The sequence below is a fragment of the Oncorhynchus kisutch genome, linkage group LG24 (genome assembly GCF_002021735.2).
Source record: "Oncorhynchus kisutch isolate 150728-3 linkage group LG24, Okis_V2, whole genome shotgun sequence".
Classification (NCBI taxonomy): Eukaryota; Metazoa; Chordata; class Actinopteri; order Salmoniformes; family Salmonidae; genus Oncorhynchus; species Oncorhynchus kisutch.
The window spans coordinates 43,851,419-43,871,958 of record NC_034197.2 but is presented as its reverse complement, the minus strand read 5'-3'; the positions used below and the strand labels follow the sequence as shown (position 1 = coordinate 43,871,958).

Below are 20,540 nucleotides of genomic sequence, written 5' to 3'. Positions count from 1 at the left end.
GACTGTGATCTAATGGACTGTGTTCTAATGGACTGTGATCTAATGGACTGTGTTCTAATGGACTGTGATCCAATGGACTGTGTTCTAATGGACTGTGTTCTAATGGACTGTGATCCAATGGACTGTGTTCTAATGGACTGTGATCTAATGGACTGTGTTCTAATGGACTGTGATCTAATGGACTGTGATCCAATGGACTGTGTTCTAATGGACTGTGATCCAATGGACTGTGTTCTAATGGACTGTGTTCTAATGGACTGTGATCCAATGGACTGTGTTCTAATGGACTGTGATCTAATGGACTGTGTTCTAATGGACTGTGTTCTAATGGACTGTGTTCTAATGGACTGTGTTCTAAGGATCCATGCAGATACAGGAAAACCAATAAATGAGTTAATATTTATTCAAAATGAGTGTTGACGTTTCCACACGGTTCTGGTTCTGAGGCTTGGTCATCTGGGGTCTGTAGTTCATCTGTCCAATCCCCTGCAAGGAGAGAGAAAGGCATTAATAAGATTACAATACTGTATTCATTTAAGTTCTCCTTAAATCACATGCCAGTGTTGGTTTTGTATCCAATGCATTGAAGTAGTCTAGGCCTTCTAATCTAGTTGTATTGTAATCTTATCGCCTATTTGTTATTGATGCATAAAGGGAATATAAAAACAAGCCATCCTAATGCAGTGTGAGCTTCACAGTGAAACACCACTATTCTGGCTATTTATCATTCTTAAACAGGAAGCAAAACAACTTATTTAGCTATTTCCTTATTTTTATTTTTTTGCTTCATCCTCTAAACAATGTTTTTGAAAGCTTACCTGTCATACCCCACATAAAATGATTCTGGTTGGTGTTTAATTCACTAACAGGTACTGAGAAAATAAATTCTGTTTACTTGTTACTTGTGTTAAATATTTCCATTCTGGGACAGTTGTTCACTGAATTGCACTAGTTGCTCACACTGCTACATCGGCTGTAAACAGACGTAGCTAGTTAGCTAACATAAAAGCTAGCTTTGTTGACGCCGGCTGCGTGATGACGCAGTTTCCCGGTTTAGGTCAGAGGTCACGTCGAAGTACGTTTCAAATTTGAGCGGATTTTAAGTGCTCTGCGTTCTCCTATACTCGACAGTATCTCTCTCATGTGTTCTTGGAAGATCCCCCTTGATAAGAACGGGGAGAACGCAGAACGCAAGTGTGCATTCTGGAACACAGCACCCAGTCATTGTACTCAGTCCTATTCAGATAAAACAGAGCACACGACAAATGCAGTACCACCGTCCTCAGAGAGGTGGCGCCACTCCTACCACTATCCGAAGTAAGACAAGGCAATAATACTGGGGTGTGTGGTGGCATCAGAACACCATGTAAACTAGTGTAAGTGTGGGTTGAACAATGGCTCATCTCCTTCAAAAACATTACAAAATAATAATAATAAATAATACACTAGTGGAAACCTGGCCAGTCTATCTGTATCAGTCTATCTGTATCAGTCTATCTGTATCAGTCTATCTGTATCAGTATCAGTCTATATGTATCAGTCTATCTGTAACAGTCTATCTGTATCAGTCTATCTGTATCAGTATCAGTCTATATGTATCAGTATATCTGTATCAGTATCAGTCTATATGTATCAGTGTATCTGTATCAGTCTCTGTCTATCTGTATCTGTCTGTATCTATCAGTCTATCTGTATCAATCTGTCTGTATCAGTCTATCTGTATCAGTGTATCTGTATCAGTCTCTGTCTATCTGTATCAGTCTGTCTGTATCAGTCTATCTGTATCTGTATCAGTCTGTCTGTATCTGTCTATCTGTATCAGTCTGTCTGTATCTGTATCAGTCTATCTGTATCAGTCTGTCTGTATCTGTATCAGTCTATCTGTATCAGTATCAGTGTATCTGTATCAGTCTGTCTGTATCTGTATCAGTCTATCTGTATCTGTATCAGTCTGTCTGTATCTGTCTATCTGTATCAGTCTGTCTGTATCTGTATCAGTCTATCTGTATCTGTATCAGTCTGTCTGTATCTGTATCCGTCTATCTGTATCTGTATCAGTGTATCAGTGTATCTGTATCAGTCTATCTGTATCTGTCTATCAGTCTCTGTCTATCTGTATCAGTCTATCTGTATCTGTATCAGTCTGTCTGTATCTGTATCCGTCTATCTGTATCTGTATCAGTATATCTGTATCAGTCTATCTGTATCTGTCTATCTGTATCAGTATCAGTCTGTCTGTATCAGTCTGTCTGTATCTGTATCTGTCTATCTGTATCTGTCTATCTGTATCAGTATCAGTCTATCTGTATCAGTCTGTCTGTATCTGTATCTGTCTATCTGTATCTGTATCAGTCTATCTGTATCAGTCTATCTGTATCTGTCTATCTGTATCAGTATCAGTCTGTCTGTATCCGTATCTGTCTATCTGTATCTGTATCAGTCTATCTGTATCTGTCTATCTGTATCAGTATCAGTCTGTCTGTATCTGTCTATCTGTATCAGTATATCTGTATCAGTCTGTCTGTATCTGTATCAGTCTATCTGTATCAGTATCTGTCTGTCTGTATCTGTATCAGTCTATCTGTATCAGTCTGTCTGTATCAGTCTGTCTGTATCTGTATCTGTCTATCTGTATCAGTCTATCTGTATCAGTCTATCTGTATCTGTCTATCTGTATCAGTATCAGTCTGTCTGTATCTGTCTGTCTGTATCTGTCTGTCTGTATCTGTCTATCTGTATCTGTCTATCTGTATCTGTCTATCTGTATCAGTATCAGTCTATCTGTATCAGTCTGTCTGTATCTGTATGTCTGTATCAGTATCAGTGTATCAGTATCAGTATATCTGTATCAGTCTATCTGTATCTGTCTATCTGTATCAGTATCAGTCTGTCTGTATCTGTCTATCTGTATCAGTATATCTGTATCAGTCTGTCTGTATCTGTATCAGTCTATCTGTATCTGTATCTGTCTATCTGTATCAGTATCTGTCTGTATATGTCTGTCTGTATCAGTCTATCTGTATATGTCTATTTGTCTGTATCTGTATCAGTCTATCTGTATCAGTCTATCTGTATCAGTCTGTCTGTATCAGTATATCTGTATCAGTCTATTTGTCTGTATCTGTATCAGTCTATCTGTATCAGTCTGTCTGTATCTGTCTTTATCAGTCTCGGTCTATCTGTATATCTGTATCAGTCTATCTGTATATCTGTATCAGTCTGTCTGTATCTGTCTATCTGTATCTGTCTGTCTGTATCAGTCTCTGTCTATCTGTATCAGTCTCTGTCTATCTGTATCTGTCTATCTGTATCAGTCTGTCTTTTTGTATCTACCTCTGTGCATCTGCCTCTGTGCATCTGCCTCTGTGCATCTGCCTCTGTGCATCTGCCTCTGTGCATCTGCCCTTGGAGGTGCTGAGGTCCAGGTTACCGGGTCATGGTGACAGGTTGTCATGGTGACAGGGTCTTGGTGGTCAAGGTGTAGTCATGGTAACGGCTTGGTTCAATCTGTCCTTGAAGGTGGGTTCGGAGGTCGGGATTGTGGTGACTGGGCCACTGCCAGGGTTGTGGTGTTGAGGGTCTTGTGGAGGGGGGGGGGGGTGTCTATCTGTCCTGAGGAGATGCAGAGGCTCGTGATCGAGGGGGGGGGGGGTCCTCTACATATCCTTGGCGGTACTTAAGCCAGTAGTAACCGTAGGAGGTCCGTGGTCAGGTGATAGTTCAAGGGTCATGGGCAGGAGGATTGGGGGTCTACCTATCCTTGGCGGTGCGGAGGTCGGTGGTAACAGGGTCGTGCTGGATGGTCTGGTGCAGCATGAGGGCCAGGAGACCTGCTCTATTGGTCATGGCTGTTCGGACATTCCTCTCCTGCTCAAAGAGCTCGTCCAGCTTGTACCACTGGACAAGAGGAGAGGGGACGAAGGAGAGGACAAGAGGAGAGGGGACGAAGGAGAGAACAAGAGGAGAGGGGACGAAGGAGAGAACAAGAGGAGAGGGTACGAAGGAGAGGGGACGAAGGAGAGGACAAGAGGAGAGGGGACGAAGGAGAGGACAAGAGGAGAGGGGACGAAGGAGAGGGGGCAAAGGAGAGGACAAGAGGAGAGGGGACGAAGGAGAGGACAAGAGGAGAGGGGACGAAGGAGAGGACAAGAGGAAAGGGGACGAAGGAGAGGACAAGAGGAGAGGGGACGAAGGAGAGGACAAGAGGAGAGGGGACGAAGGAGAGGACAAGAGGAGAGGGGACGAAGGAGAGGACAAGAGGAGAGGGGACGAAGGAGAGGACAAGAGGAGAGGGGACGAAGGAGAGGGGACGAAGGAGAGGACAAGAGGAGAGGGGACGAAGGAGAGGACAAGAGGAGAGGGGACGAAGGAGAGGGGACGAAGGAGAGGACAAGAGGAGAGGGGACGAAGGAGAGGACAAGAGGAGAGGGGACGAAGGAGAGGGGATGAAGGAGAGGACAAGAGGAGAGGGGACGAAGGAGAGGGGATGAAGGAGAGGACAAGAGGCGAGGGGACGAAGGAGAGGACACAGGAGAGGACAAGTGGAGAGGGGACGAAGGAGAGGGGACGAAGGAGAGGACAAGAGGAGAGGGGACGAAGGAGAGGACAAGAGGAGAGGGGACGAAGGAGAGGACAAGAGGAGAGGGGATGAAGGAGAGGGGACGAAGGAGAGGACATGAAGGAGAGGGGACGAAGGAGAGGACACAGGAGAGGACAAGTGGAGAGGGGACGAAGGAGAGGGGACGAAGGAGAGGACAAGAGGAGAGGACAAGAGGAGAGGGGACGAAGGAGAGGACAAGAGGAGAGGGGACGAAGGAGAGGACAAGAGGAGAGGGGACGAAGGAGAGGACAAGAGGAGAGGGGACGAAGGAGAGGACAAGAGGAGAGGGGACGAAGGAGAGGGGACGAAGGAGAGGACAAGCGGAGAGGGGACGAAGGAGAGGACAAGAGGAGAGGGGACGAAGGAGAGGGGGCGAAGGAGAGGGGATGAAGGAGAGGACAAGAGGAGAGGGGACGAAGGAGAGGGGACGAAGGAGAGGACAAGAGGCGAGGGGACGAAGGAGAGGACACAGGAGAGGACAAGTGGAGAGGGGACGAAGGAGAGGGGACGAAGGAGAGGACAAGAGGAGAGGGGACGAAGGAGAGGACAAGAGGAGAGGGGACGAAGGAGAGGACAAGAGGAGAGGGGATGAAGGAGAGGGGACGAAGGAGAGGACATGAAGGAGAGGGGACGAAGGAGAGGACACAGGAGAGGACAAGTGGAGAGGGGACGAAGGAGAGGACAAGAGGAGAGGGGACGAAGGAGAGGACAAGAGGAGAGGGGACGAAGGAGAGGACAAGAGGAGAGGGGATGAAGGAGAGGGGACGAAGGAGAGGACATGAAGGAGACGGGACGAAGGAGAGGACAAGTGGAGAGGGGACGAAGGAGAGGGGATGAAGGAGAGGACAAGAGGAGAGGGGACGAAGGAGAGGACAAGAGGAGAGGGGGCGAAGGAGAGGACAAGAGGAGAGGGGACGAAGGAGAGGGGACGAAGGAGAGGACAAGAGGAGAGGGGACGAAGGAGAGGACAAGAGGAGAGGGGACGAAGGAGAGGACAAGAGGAGAGGGGACGAAGGAGAGGACAAGTCATATGAGAGAATGGCTACTTACTTAAACAGTTAACAAGTACAAGTAAAATGTTCCACATGATGACTAAAAAGGGCTTGAAATGTGGACTACATATGAGAGACTGACTTAACGTAACCTAGCTATATGATTATTATGACACTGACCACTCTGACTCTCTCCAGGTCCACCTCGGCCCTCCTCAGTTTCTCCCAGCAGTAATGCTTGTTACACTTGCGCTTCGACACCCGGCAGTACTCTCCTGTGGGCTGGAAGACGTCTCTCACCAGGGGACAGCCACACACCTCGTCCACAGTAACCTGGAAGGAGACAGGGTGGGAGGGACCACTGAAACATAACGGTCGTCATAATGCGTTATTGAACGGAATGAAGATGCCATATGGCGTATATTGTTCTGAAGATTATGTGTAGGATCCAGGCTTATAAATAGATGAGAAGGTGAGGGAAACCTACCTTGGCTTCTAAACCTACCTTGGGTTCTATACCTACCTTGGGTTCTATACCTACCTTGGGTTCTATACTTACCTTGGGTTCTAAACCTACCTTGGGTTCTAAACCTACCTTGGGTTCTAAACCTACCTTGGAGTCTAAACCTATCCTTGGGTTCTAAACCTACCTTGGGTTCTAAACCTACCTTGGGTTCTAAACCTAGAAGATTATGTGTAGGATCCAGGCTTATACATAGATGAGAAGGTGAGGGAAACCTACCTTGGCTTCTAAACCTACCTTGGGTTCTATACCTACCTTGGGTTCTATACTTACCTTGGGTTCTATACTTACCTTGGGTTCTAAACCTACCTTGGGTTCTATACTTACCTTGGGTTCTAAACCTACCTTGGCTTCTAAACCTACCTTGGCTTCTAAACCTACCTTGGGTTCTATACCTACCTTGGGTTCTAAACCTACCTTGGGTTCTAAACCTACCTTGGAGTCTAAACCTACCTTGGGTTCTAAACCTACCTTGGGTTCTATACTTACCTTGGGTTCTAAACCTACCTTGGGTTCTAAACCTACCTTGGGTTATATACCTACCTTGGGTTATATACCTACCTTGGGTTCTATACCTACCTTAGGGTCTAAACCTACCTTGGGCTCTAAACCTACCTTGGGTTCTAAACCTACCTTGGAGTCTAAACCTATCCTTGGAGTCTAAACCTATCCTTGGGTTCTAAACCTACCTTGGGTTCTAAACCTAGAAGATTATGTGTAGGATCCAGGCTTATAAATAGATGAGAAGGTGAGGGAAACCTACCTTGGCTTCTAAACCTACCTTGGGTTCTATACCTACCTTGGGTTCTATACTTACCTTGGGTTCTATACTTACCTTGGGTTCTAAACCTACCTTGGGTTCTATACTTACCTTGGGTTCTATACTTACCTTGGGTTCTAAACCTACCTTGGCTTCTAAACCTACCTTGGGTTCTATACCTACCCTGGGTTCTATACCTACCTTTGGTTCTAAACCTACCTTGGGTTCTAAACCTACCTTGGAGTCTAAACCTACCTTGGAGTCTAAACCTACCTTGGAGTCTAAACCTACCTTGGGTTCTAAACCTACCTTGGGTTCTATTCTTACCTTGGGTTCTAAACCTACCTTGGGTTCTAAACCTACCTTGGGTTCTAAACCAACCTTGGGTTCTATACCTACCTTAGGGTCTAAACCTACCTTGGAGTCTAAACCTACCTTGGGGTCCAAACCTACCTTGGAGTCTAAACCTACCTTGGGGTCTAAACCTACCTTGGGGTCTAAACCTACCTTGGAGTCTAAACCTACCTTGGAGTCTAAACCTACCTTAGGGTCTCTAGAGTGTTCAGGACACAACACCTGCAGTCTCTTACAGTAGGTTTTACTCTGAGGGTTGTATACGTCACAGAACAGTCTGGTTGCACTACGGAGAGAGACAAGACAGAAAACAAACAACTCACTAACTAACAACTGACTAACTAAAGGTAAATAACAAACTACTTTATTGAGTAAAAATGTACTTACTATGAGTGTGATTTATACACTGAGTGTATCAAACAGGAACAACTCTTTAAACTACAGTCGTGGCCAAAGGTTTGAGAATGACACAAATATACACTTTCACAAAGTCTGCTGCCTCAGTCTACATGATGGCAATTTGCATATACTCCAGAATGTAATGAAGAGTGATCAGATAAAATTGCAAAGTCCCTCTTTGCCATGCAAATGAACTGAATCCCGAAAAAAAAACACTTCCACTGCAATTCAGCCCTGCAACAAAAGGACCAGCTGACATCATGTTAGTGATTCTCTCGTTAACACAGGTGTGAGTGTTGACGAGGACAAGGCTTGAGATCACTCTGTCATGCTGATTGAGTTCGAATAACAGACTGGAAGCTTCAAAAGGAGGGTGGTGCTTGGAATCATTGTTCTTCCTCTGTCAACCATGGTTACCTGCAAGGAAACACGTGCCGTCATCATTGCTTTGCACAAAAAGGGCTTCACAGGCAAGTATATTGCTGCCAGTAAGAATGCACCTAAATAAACCATTTATCGGATCATCAAGAACTTCAAGGAAAGCGGTTCAATTGTTGTGAAGAAGGCTTCAGGGCGCCCAAGAAAGTCCAGCAAGCGCCAAGACCGTCTCCTAAAGTTGATTCAGCTGCGGGATCGGGGCATCGCCAGTACAGAGCTTGCTCAGGAATGGCAGCAGGCAGGTGTGAGTGCATCTGCACTCACAGTGAGGCAAAGACTTTTGAAGGATGGCCTGGTGTCAAGAAGGGCAGCAAAGAAGCCACTTCTCTCCAGGAACAACATCAGGGACAGACTGATATTCTGCAGAAGGTACATGGATTGGACTGCTGAGGACGGAGGTAAAGTCATTTTCTCCGATGAATCCCTTTTCCGATTTTTTGGGGCATCCGGAAAAAAGCTTGTCCAGAGAAGACAAGGTGAGCGCTACCATCAGTCCTGTGTCATGCCAACAGTAAAGCATCATGAGACCATTCATGTGTGAGGTTGCTTCTCAGCCAAGGGAGTGGGCTCACTCACAATTTTGCCAAAGAACACATGAATTTAGAATGGTACCAACACATCCTCCGAGAGCAACTTCTCCCAACCATCCAGGAACAGTTTGGTGACGAACAATGCCTTTTCCAGCATGATGGAACACCTTGCCATAAGGCAAAAATGATAACTAAGTGGCTCGGGGAACAAAACATCGATATTTTGAATCCATGGCCAGGAAACTCCCGAGACCTTAATCCCATTGAGAACTTGTGGTCAATCCTCAAGAGGCGGGTGGACAAACAAAAACCCACAAATTCTGACAAAGTTTTCTCATGTCACCCCATTCCTCTGCACACTCCACTGGTTTCCAGTCGAAGCTTGCATCCACTACAAGACCCTGGTGCAAGAGGAACTGCCCAACTCTACCTTCAGGATATGCTCAAACCGTACATCCCAACCTGAGAACTCAGTTCTGCCACGTCTGGTCTCTTGGTTTTCACACCTTTACAACTGGGATATGTGGTCCCACCTAGCTATCTGAATATACTAACTACTGTGATATGTGGTTGTCTCACCTAGCTATCTGAATATACTAACTACTGTGATATGTGGTTGTCTCACCTAGCTATCTGAATATACTAACTACTGTGATATGTGGTTGTCTCACCTAGCTATCTGAATATACTAACTACTGTGATATGTGGTTGTCTCACCTAGCTATCTGAATATACTAACTACTGTGATATGTGGTTGTCTCACCTAGCTATCTGAATATACTAACTACTGTGATATGTGGTTGTCTCACCTAGCTATCTGAACATACTAACTACTGTGATATGTGGTTGTCTCACCTAGCTATCTGAATATAGTAACTACTGTGATATGTGGTTGTCTCACCTAGCTATCTGAATATACTAACTACTGTGATATGTGGTTGTCCCACCTAGCTATCTGAAGACGAATATACTAAATGTACAGTGCCTTGCGAAAGTATTCGGCCCCCTTGAACTTTGCAACCTTTTGCCACATTTCAGGCTTCAAACATAAAGATATAAAACTGTATTTTTTTGTGAAGAATCAACAACAAGTGGGACACAATCATGAAGAGGAACGACATTTATTGGATATTTCAAACTTTTTTAAACAAATCAAAACGGAAAAATTGGGCGTGCAAAATTATTCAGCCCCCTTAAGTTAATACTTTGTAGCGCCACCTTTTGCTGCGATTACAGCTGTAAGTCGCTTGGGGTATGTCTCTATCAGTTTTGCACATCGAGAGACTGCATTTTTTTCCCATTCCTCCTCGCAAAACAGCTCGAGCTCAGTGAGGTTGGATGGAGAGCATTTGTGAACAGCAGTTTTCAGTTCTTTCCACAGATTCTCGATTGGATTCAGGTCTGGACTTTGACTTGGCCATTCTAACACCTGGATATGTTTATTTTTGAACCATTCCATTGTAGATTTTGCTTTATGTTTTGGATCATTGTCTTGTTAGAAGACAAATCTCCGTCCCAGTCTCAGGTCTTTTGCAGACTCCATCAGGTTTTCTTCCAGAATGGTCCTGTATTTGGCTCCATCCATCTTCCCATCAATTTTAACCATCTTCCCTGTCCCTGCTGAAGAAAAGCAGGCCCAAACCATGATGCTACCACCACCATGTTTGGCAGTGGGGATGGGGTGTTCAGGGTGATGGGCTGTGTTGCTTTTACGCCAAACATAACGTTTTGCATTGTTGCCAAAAAGTTCGATTTTGGTTTCATCTGACCAGAGCACCTTCTTCCACATGTTTGGTGTGTCTCCCAGGTGGCTTGTGGCAAACTTTAAACGACACTTTTTATGGATATCTTTAAGAAATTGCCACTCTTCCATAAAGGTCAGATTTGTGCAATATACGACTGATTGTTGTCCTATGGACAGAGTCTCCCACCTCAGCTGTAGATCTCTGCAGTTCATCCAGAGTGATCATGGGCCTCTTGGCTGCATCTCTGATCAGTCTTCTCCTTGTATGAGCTGAAAGTTTAGAGGGACGGCCAGGTCTTGGTAGATTTGCAGTGTTCTGATACTCCTTCCATTTCAATATTATCGCTTGCACAGTGCTCCTTGGGATGTTTAAAGCTTGGGAAATCTTTTTGTATCCAAATCCGGCTTTAAACTTCTTCACAACAGTATCTCGGACCTGCCTGGTACTGATACTGTTGTGGTTTTCTTCAGCAGGGACAGGGAAGATGGTTAAAATTGATGGGAAGATGGATGGAGCCAAATACAGGACCATTCTGGAAGAAAACCTGATGGAGTCTGCAAAAGACCTGAGACTGGGACGGAGATTTGTCTTCCAACAAGACAATGATCCAAAACATAAAGCAAAATCTACAATGGAATGGTTCAAAAATAAACATATCCAGGTGTTAGAATGGCCAAGTCAAAGTCCAGACCTGAATCCAATCGAGAATCTGTGGAAAGAACTGAAAACTGCTGTTCACAAATGCTCTCCATCCAACCTCACTGAGCTCGAGCTGTTTTGCAAGGAGGAATGGGAAAACATTTCAGTCTCTCGATGCGCAAAACTGATAGAGACATACCCCAAGCGACTTACAGCTGTAATCGCAGCAAAAGGTGGCGCTACAAAGTATTAACTTAAGGGGGCTGAATAATTTTGCACGCCCAATTTTTCCGTTTTTGATTTGTTAAAAAAGTTTGAAATATCCAATAAATGTCGTTCCTCTTCATGATTGTGTCCCACTTGTTGTTGATTCTTCACAAAAAAATACAGTTTTATATCTTTATGTTTGAAGCCTGAAATGTGGCAAAAGGTCGCAAAGTTCAAGGGGGCCGAATACTTTCGCAAGGCACTGTATGTCACTGTGGATAAATTACTAGAATGTAAATGTAAAGCTATAACAATTTCCCATCAATTTCATTGACATTTGGTGTCAGTAGTAGGTATGTGATGTTGCCAGTGGGATTGGTCCTTACCCTTCGATGCGTGTGGGGTACATGGAGCCGAAGGAGGTCTGGCTCTCATGCTGCACAAGGAAAACAACACAGTTTTATTACAACACAGTTTTATTACAACACAGTTTTATTACAACACATTGCTGCTCAAATGTTTTTGACCTACTGACCTTAGCGTAGCATCTCTCCATGTGTCTTAGCGCCACCTTGGGGTTGACGGGGTGACTGCAGGACACGCAGAATATCTGCAGGTCTGTATCTGTGTCCCCTTCTGCCTCATTCACCTAAAAGAGAGCAACAAATAAATAAAACAAAGTGAAACAATGGGCTTTTGAACTGTGTTTGAGGCTGTGTATGAGGCTGTGTATGAGGCTGTGTTTGAGGCTGTGTTTGAGGATGTGTTTGAGGCTGTGTTTGAGGCTGTGTTTGAGGCTGTGTTTGAGGCTGTGTTTGAGACTGTGTATGAGGCTGTGTATGAGGCTGTGTTTGAGGCTGTGTTTGAGGCTGTGTATGAGGCTGTGTTTGAGGCTGTGTTTGAGGCTGTGTTTGAGGCTGTGTTTGAGGCTGTGTATGAGGCTGTGTTTGAGGCTGTGTTTGAGGCTGTGTTTGAGGCTGTGTTTGAGGCTGTGTATGAGGCTGTGTTTGAGGCTGTGTTTGAGGCTGTGTTTGAGGCTGTGTATGAGGCTGTGTATGAGGCTGTCTCTCTCTCTCTCACCTCTTCGTCCTGTTGCACCACCTGTTGCTTAGCCTTGGCGATGATCCCCTCCAGTTCGTGGAAGCGTTTCTCCATGTCCGTGAGTCTCAGGCGGGCTGACTGCTGATCTCTCCTGATTCGCTCCAGCAGCTTCTTGCCCTGCTCCTCGGCTATACAGGGAGACTGCTGCCACTGCTGTATCCTCTGAGGCAAGATCTCATAGATACGACTGGTGGGGATAGAGAGAGACAGAGAGTTAGAGAGAGAAAGAGAACGCAAAAGAGATGGAGAGAGAGAATCCATGGAATCTAACCACTTCTGGGAAAATTGGAAAACACTAAACAAACAACAATACGAATAGTTATTTATCCAAAATGGAGATGTACGCTGCCCTACCAAGCAAAAAGGCAGTAACTGCTCACAGCGTGGAACTTTATCTCCCTTGGTTTCACAGTAACCTTATGCAGTTACTGCTAACATGACCCCCCCATTTTCTCCAAAACACAATACAATAGAGGCAGGATACTTGTCCACGTGATTAAGCATGTATTTAATGTAGCAAAAATTACATGAACTAATTTTCGACCAAGTGAGCAGTCTGTTTGTTTTGGCTCTATAACAAAGAACAAACAGCAAAAACATATACAAGATAAATTACAATTCTTAGAATCAACTATTAAATACTACCAGAACCCACTCGATTCTCCAATTATATTGAATGAACTACAGGACAAAATACAAACCCTCCAACCTAAAAGGCCTGTGGTATTGATGGTATCCTAAATGAAATGATAAAATATACAGACAACAAATTACAATTGGCTATACTTAAACTCTTTAACATCATTCTTAGCTCTGGTATCTTCCTCAATATTTGGAACCAAGGACTGATCACCCCAAATTTGAACCCAATAACTACTGTGGGATATGCATCAACAGCAACCTTGGGTAAATCCTCTGCATTACCATGAACAGCAGACACCTACATTTCCTCTGGGAAAACAATGTTGTTGTTTTTGTTGTTGTTTTTTTAACCAAATTACCATATGACAGACCACGTATTCACCCTGCACACCCTAATTGACAAAAAAGAAAGAAAAAAAAGCTAAGTCTTCTCATGCTTTGTTGATTTCAAAAAGGTTACTGACTCAATTTGGTACAAGGGTCTGCTTTATAAATAGATGGAAAGTGGTGTTGGGTAAAACATTTTTTTATAAACTACATTTTAAAATCCAACTGTTTAAAATGGGCAAAAAACATAGATTTCTTTCCACAGGGCTTGAGCCCCACAGCTAGTACCCCAAGGCTCGATCCTAAGCCCCACAGCTAGGAGCTTCCTACTGCTTGAGCTATGTTGTGGATGTAAATTGAGAAGAGCGTGGGGCCTAGGATTGAGCCTTGGGGTACTCCCTTGGTGACAGGCAGTGGCTGAAACAGCAGATGTTCTGACTTTATACACTGCACTCTTTGAGAGAGGTAGTTACCAAACCAGGCCAAAGACCCCTCAGAGACACCAATACTCCGTAGCCGGCCTTCAAGAATGGAATGGTCTACCGTATCATAAAAATAGCAGTACAATATTGCTTAGAATCAAGAGCAAACCAGGCCAAGGACCCTGGGGTGGCAGGTAGCCTAGTGGTTAGAGCGTTGGACTAATAACCGGAAGGTTGCAAGATCAAATCCCCTGTGCTGACAAGGTAAAAATCTGTTGTTCTGCCCCTGAACAAGGCAGTTAACACCTCGGACTCAGTGATGCTTAAAACCAGCAAATCAAATTGTTTGGGGACAGACTTGGTGGAGACAACCGAGCACTGAAGGGGATCCTTGGTAAAGATTGCCACTCCACCACCTTTGGAAGATCTGTCTTCCCCAAAAAGGTTATAACCAGAAAGGTTAACATCAGTATACAGAACACTCTTCCTGAACCACATCTCAGTAATGACCAACACATCTGGATTGGAGCTGTGAACCCACACTTTCAATTGGTCCATTTTAGGTAACACTGCCATGGGCTAGGTCATGGAACTACCATAGACTAGGTCATGGAACTACCATAGACTAGGTCATGGAACTACCATAGACTAGGTCATGGAACTACCATAGTATCTTTATTGCATGACCTAGTCTATGTGCTCTGAAAAAAGGAAAAAGCAGACATTGAGCTATTACAAGAGACACACCTCTGTGATCCTGAACATGCAGAGCTTGGGTGGGACAGGTGTATTTCTCATGTTTCATATCAAACAGGTACAACCATACTTATCCGTAAGAATGTTCCATTCATAATTGACAAAAAGATATCTGATCCGGAGGGGAGATTTGTTTTGAAAACAGGGTCACGGTATGGGCAACTAATTACTATCTTAAATACATATGCCCATAACACAGATACCTCTGCTTTCATGTCCATAACACCTACTCTAGTATAGTATCGTACAATTTTATCCCAAAGAGTTTCATAAATTCAGCCACTTGTACAATCGGACCCCATAGCATTATCAGATCACGCCTTTGTCCACCTCCGCTTTGACCTCTGCAAAAACATCCCCAGGTCAAAGAGCTGGAAATTCAACACCTCCATGCTATCAAACGAAGCGTTCCATACATTGGTAACTACATGGATAGACAACTACACACAAGACAATAAAGATTCTCCTGTTTCTCCGGCCACAATGTGGGACGTTTGCCAAAGCCACACTAAGAAGTCCTCTAAATACATATGCTTCCTCTAAGAAAAAAGCGTTCCAGCTCCCATCGCTGCGAAAAAGTACACAATCCCCAGACAGCGCCTCCTGGAGTCAACTTAAAGCAGCCAAAGCCAAACTAAACTTGGACTATACTCGGGATGTAACGGTTGTCTTCGGTGGAAGGAGATGAAGACCAAGGCGCAGCGTGGTAAGTGTTCATATTTTTTATAAAATAACTGAACACGGAACAAAACAACAAATGACAAACGAACAGTCCCGTAAAGGTGAATGAACACTAAACAGGAAATAAACACCCACAAATCACAGGTGGGGAAAAGGCTGCCTAAATATGATTCTCAATCAGAGACAACGAACGACACCAGCCTCTGATTGAGAATCATACCAGGCCAAACACAAAACCACAACATAGAAAAAAGAACGTAGACTACCCACCCCAACTCACGCCCTGACCAAACTAAAATAAAGACATAACAAAGAAACTAAGGTCAGAACGTGACACGGGAGATAAAACAAGTTGTCTTTACTAAACAGAAACACCATGAGTATAGCAATAAGCCTAGCAGATTTCTTGCTTAGCAATTTAAAAAAGGCCACAATCATCCAAACCATTGATGACGAGTTCACATATGATCCAAATAAGATGCATTTGAACTTTTCATGATTTTTACTTGAAAGTATATACTTCTGAGAGAAAACAGAACAGAACTCCTTCCTAGAGGGAATCTCACTACCTAAACTATCAGAAACCGACCAAGAAGATCTCATCTCCCCCTTCACTCCTGAGGAGGTCCTAGAGGCAATTACCTCCATGCCACCTAACAAGTCCCCAGGCCCACCTAACAAGTCCCCAGGCCCACCTAACAAGTCCCCAAGCCCAGGCCCACCTAACAAGTCCCCAGGCCCACCTAACAAGTCCCCAGGCCCAGGCCCACCTAACAAGTCCCCAGGCCCACCTAACAAGTCCCCAGGCCCAGGCCCACCTAACAAGTCCCCAGGCCCACCTAACAAGTCCCCAGGCCCAGGCCCACCTAACAAGTCCCCAGGCCCACCTAACAAGTCCCCAGGCCCACCTAACAAGTCCCCAGGCCCAGGCCCACCTAACAAGTCCCCAGGCCCAGGCCCACCTAACAAGTCCCCAGGCCCAGGCCCACCTAACAAGTCCCCAGGCCCACCTAACAAGTCCCCAGGCCCACCTAACAAGTCCCCAGGCCCACCTAACAAGTCCCCAGGCCCAGATGGATTCCCAGAAAGCTTTTTGGCCCCAGTTTAGCCCTATTTTCATGCCAATGCTAGATTATATTTTTTTGCAAAAACTGAGCTCAGCCCACATTAAAGTGTTGCTCAAAAAAGACAAGGACCCTCTATCCTGCTCGTCCTTCTGGTCCAATCTTCTTCCCAAAATAATAAAAGCGGACCAAACTGGATTTATTAGAGACAGGTACTCTTCTGATAACATTCTCTGACTTTTTGATATTATTGATCAAATAAACGCTCAGAAGACTCCTGTCCTGCTGGAGGCTGAGAAGGTGTTCTACACCCCTGTCCTGCTGGCTTCACTAGAGGCTGAGAAGGTGTTCCACACCCCTGTCCTGCTGGCTTCACTAGAGGCTGAGAAGGTGTTCCACACCCCTGTCCTGCTGGCTTCACTGGAGGCTGAGAAGGTGTTCCACACCCCTGTCCTGCTGGCTTCACTGGAGGCTGAGAAGGTGTTCCACACCACTGTCCTGCTAGCTTCACTGGAGGTTGGGAGGCATTTGACAGGATGGAGTGGAGCTTTCTGTTAATGGTCTGAATTCTGACAGATTCCCATTGGGTTTACTTGATAGCCACCTACACAAATAGCTAGCTAGAACAAAGTGTTAATAAGATAAATTCATTTAAAAAGATTAAAAGCAATACAAATAAGTTCTCCAGTAAGCACAAGACAAGGATGCTCTCTGTCCCCCTGCGGAGCCTTTGGCAGATTCATATAAGGAGAAATCTAACTATTATGGGTGTTTCTGCAGACGGCCTTCAGCACAAGATTTCTCTCTACGCGGTCTTGCTCTACGTATCCAACCCTGAGAAATCCCTCCCTCTCATTTTAGACAAAATTGCTCAGTAGGAAAAGTTTTCAGGCCATAAGATACATTTGAACAAGTCCATTGTTTGTCCTCTCAATCTTCCACTCACCAGCTCTATGAAGACAATATGTATGTTCCAATGGAAGACTGTCTATCTGTCAGTTCCAATGGAAGACTGTCTATCTGTCAGTTCCAATGGAAGACTGTCTATCTGTCAGTTCCAATGGAAGACTGTCTATCTGTCAGTTCCAATGGAAGACTGTCTATCTGTCAGTTCCAATGGAAGACTGTCTGTACCTGTCAGTTCCAATGGAAGACTGTCTCTATCTGTCAGTTCCAATGGAAGACTGTCTATCTGTCAGTTCCAATGGAAGACTGTCTATCTGTCAGTTCCAATGGAAGACTGTCTATCTGTCAGTTCCAATGGAAGACTGTCTCTATCTGTCAGTTCCAATGGAAGACTGTCTATCTGTCAGTTCCAATGGAAGACTGTCTCTATCTGTCAGTTCCAATGGAAGACTGTCTCTATCTGTCTGTTCTAATGGAAGACTGTCTATACCTGTCAGTTCCAATGGAAGACTGTCTGTATTTGTCTGTTCCAATGGAAGACTGTCTCTATCTGTCAGTTCCAATGGAAGACTGTCTGTATCTGTCAGTTCCAATGGAAGACTGTCTCTATCTGTCAGTTCCAAACACCAGATCTGCAGTATTGATTCCAGTATTGATGGAATTATTGAGGCTCCCATTTACAGGTGAAGTTAGAAGTTTACCTGCACTTAGGTTGGAGTCATTAAAACTCATTTTTCTACCACTCCACAGCACTTTGAGATATCAGCTGATGTACGAAGGGCTATATAAATAAATTTGATTTGATTTGAGTAAAACGAGTCCTATATCGACATAACAATGTCTGATATGCAATGTCTCCAAACCCCCTCTGATTTTAAATCAAGATCTGGTTTTGGTATTTTTCATTTAAATCTACGCAGCAGCCTGTTGTCAAAAGTTGATGGGTTTAGGATTTGGGCTAAATCAACTGATGCTGATGTAGTTGTGTTTTCTGAAACCTGGCTCAGCAAGTCTGTTCTTGATAAGGATATTTGTATAAGTGGGTATGTACAGTGGGGCAAAAAAGTATTTAGTCAGCCACCAATTGTGCAAGTTCTCCCACTTAAAAAGATGAGAGAGGCCTGTAATTTTCATCATAGGTACACTTCAACTAATCCAGAAAATCACATTGTAGGATTTTTAATGAATTTATTTGCAAATTATGGTGAGTCGGCAAGTAGCCTAGTGGTTAGAGTGTAGAGGTGGCAGGTAGTCTAGTGGTTAGAGTGTAGAGGTGGCAGGTAGCCTAGTGGTTAGAGTGTAGAGGTGGCAGGTAGTCTAGTGGTTAGAGTGTAGAGGTGGCAGGTAGTCTAGTGGTTAGAGTGTAGGGGCGGCAGGTAGCCTAGTGGTTAGAGTGTAGAGTTGGCAGGTAGTCTAGTGGTTAGAGTGTAGAGGTGGCAGGTAGTCTAGTGGTTAGAGTGTAGAGGAGGCAGGTAGCCTAGTGGTTAGAGTGTAGAGGTGGCAGGTAGTCTAGTGGTTAGAGTGTAGAGGTGGCAGGTAGCCTAGTGGTTAGAGTGTAGAGGTGGCAGGTAGTCTAGTGGTTAGAGTGTAGAGGTGGCAGGTTGTCTAGTGGTTAGAGTGTAGAGGTGGCAGGTAGCCTAGTGGTTAGAGTGAAGGGACGGCAGGTAGCCTAGTGGTTAGAGTGTAGAGGTGGCAGGTAGCCTAGTGGTTAGAGTGTAGGGACGGCAGGTAGCCTAGTGGTTAGAGTGTAGAGGTGGCAGGTAGCCGAGTGGTTAGAGTGTAGAGGTGGCAGGTAGCCTAGTGGTTAGAGTGTAGAGGTGGCAGGTAGCCTAGTGGTTAGAGTGTAGAGGTGGCAGGTAGCCAAGTGGTTAGAGTGTAGAGGTGGCAGGTAGCCTAGTGGTTAGAGAGCGTTGGACTAATAACCGGAAGGTTGCAAGATCGAATCCCCCGAGCTGACGAGGTACAAAATCTATCATTCTGCCCTTGAACAAGGCAATTAACCCACTAGGCCGTCATTGTAATTAAGAATTTGTTCTTAATTGATTTGTCTAATTAAATAAAGGTTAAATAAAACATTTATAAAAATAATAATTTGATTAATAATCTGGGAAAAGGACCTTGGTCTTGACTATCAGTGATGAGTTATGGGCGGAGGTTTGCGACAGGGTATACGGCTCCTCTACTAATATAAAAAGGAATCTGATTTTAAAATGCAATACACATTTTATTACCTGGGGACTCCATAGAATGAATAGACGTTTAACCTGATTGTAAAAGATGTACCTCTGAAAGCGGAACCAATACGCATGTGTTTTGGAGTTGTAGAGAGGTTACCATATTTTGGCCAACTATACATACTGCTGCACAGAGCACACTTGATGAACAGTTTGATATGACCCCGTGTCTCTATCTTCCTAATGTCCAGCAGGACTTTGTTCTTGATCCAGACAGAGAAAATGTGTTTATGACTATCACATATTTTGCTAAGAAATCTATTTTCCAGCTGTGGGCTTCTAATTCTTCTCTCATCTTTTAAAATGTGGATTGACCAGATTGTTGACTTTCTCCCTCTTGAAAAGCTCACTTATGACCTCCTACAAGTTTCCTTCAATTTTTTCCTACAAGTTTCCTTCAATTTTTTCCTACAAGTTTCCTTCAATTTTTTCCTACAAGTTTCCTTCAATTTTTTCCTACAAGTTTCTCCTACAAGTTTCCTTCAAGTTTCTCCTACAAGTTTCCTTCAATTTTTTCCTACAAGTTTCTCCTACAAGTTTCCTTCAAGTTTGCTACTCTCATCAGACAAACAGGCCCGATCAGTGCATTTAAAGACTATATTATGTTTGTGATAAAACATTTTTTTTTAAATGTTTTAGCATAACTTTAAGTGATTCAGACAATAAATAGTTTACATTGATTAAAGGTTTGCTACTTAACATTGTTTTCGTAAATGATTCTGTTGTGTGTTTAATAAGTAATTCCTCTTACTTGGTAGCCAGTTTCATGCCGCAGTCCTCTGAGCAGTATTTGGAGCCGGCCCTGGCGACCTCCACACACCCTGGTCCCAAACACTGTCTCATCCCCCCTCCTCCTCCACCACTGTCCCCCCGAGCCTCTCCACCGCCCCCGCCACCCCTCTCACTGTGCTTCAGTCGCTCACGGTACTTCTGCTTCTGCTTGTGGCGACGCACCTCTTTCTCTTTCTGGAGGGGAAACAAGGGACAATATAGGTGGTGGTTGGATTAACTGGACTTCAGTCAACTGAGCAGTACAGAAATAGTCAACCGTTTATCATATATCTATAATACCTCTCTCTATAATATCTCTATAATATATCTCTCTATATCTCCATAATATATCTCTCTATAATATCTCTCTCTATAATATCTCTATAATATCTCTCTCTATAATATCTCTATAATATATCTCTCTATATCTCCATAATATATCTCTCTAT

The 20,540-nt window shown here is 44.3% G+C and overlaps 1 protein-coding gene across 2 annotated transcripts in view; it reads right to left on the bottom strand.

Moving 5' to 3' along the window:
- Positions 1–379: 379 nt before the first annotated feature.
- LOC109880849 (CXXC-type zinc finger protein 1) overlaps positions 380–20,540 on the bottom strand; it is a 39,240-nt gene continuing 19,079 nt past the window's right edge. Inside the window, exons 8-15 of one of the 2 annotated variants that reach the window (XM_031804267.1) lie at positions 20,072–20,286; positions 12,268–12,475; positions 11,723–11,836; positions 11,574–11,623; positions 7,419–7,515; positions 5,773–5,925; positions 3,334–3,897; positions 380–486 (exon numbers count right to left, since the gene is read on the bottom strand). In XM_031804267.1, coding sequence (XP_031660127.1) covers positions 3,751–3,897; positions 5,773–5,925; positions 7,419–7,515; positions 11,574–11,623; positions 11,723–11,836; positions 12,268–12,475; positions 20,072–20,286 — 984 coding nt within the window. In that variant the 3' untranslated portion in view covers positions 380–486; positions 3,334–3,750. The remainder of the gene's footprint in view (positions 487–3,333; positions 3,898–5,772; positions 5,926–7,418; positions 7,516–11,573; positions 11,624–11,722; positions 11,837–12,267; positions 12,476–20,071; positions 20,287–20,540) is intronic. The other variant, XM_031804268.1, reaches the window with a different exon arrangement.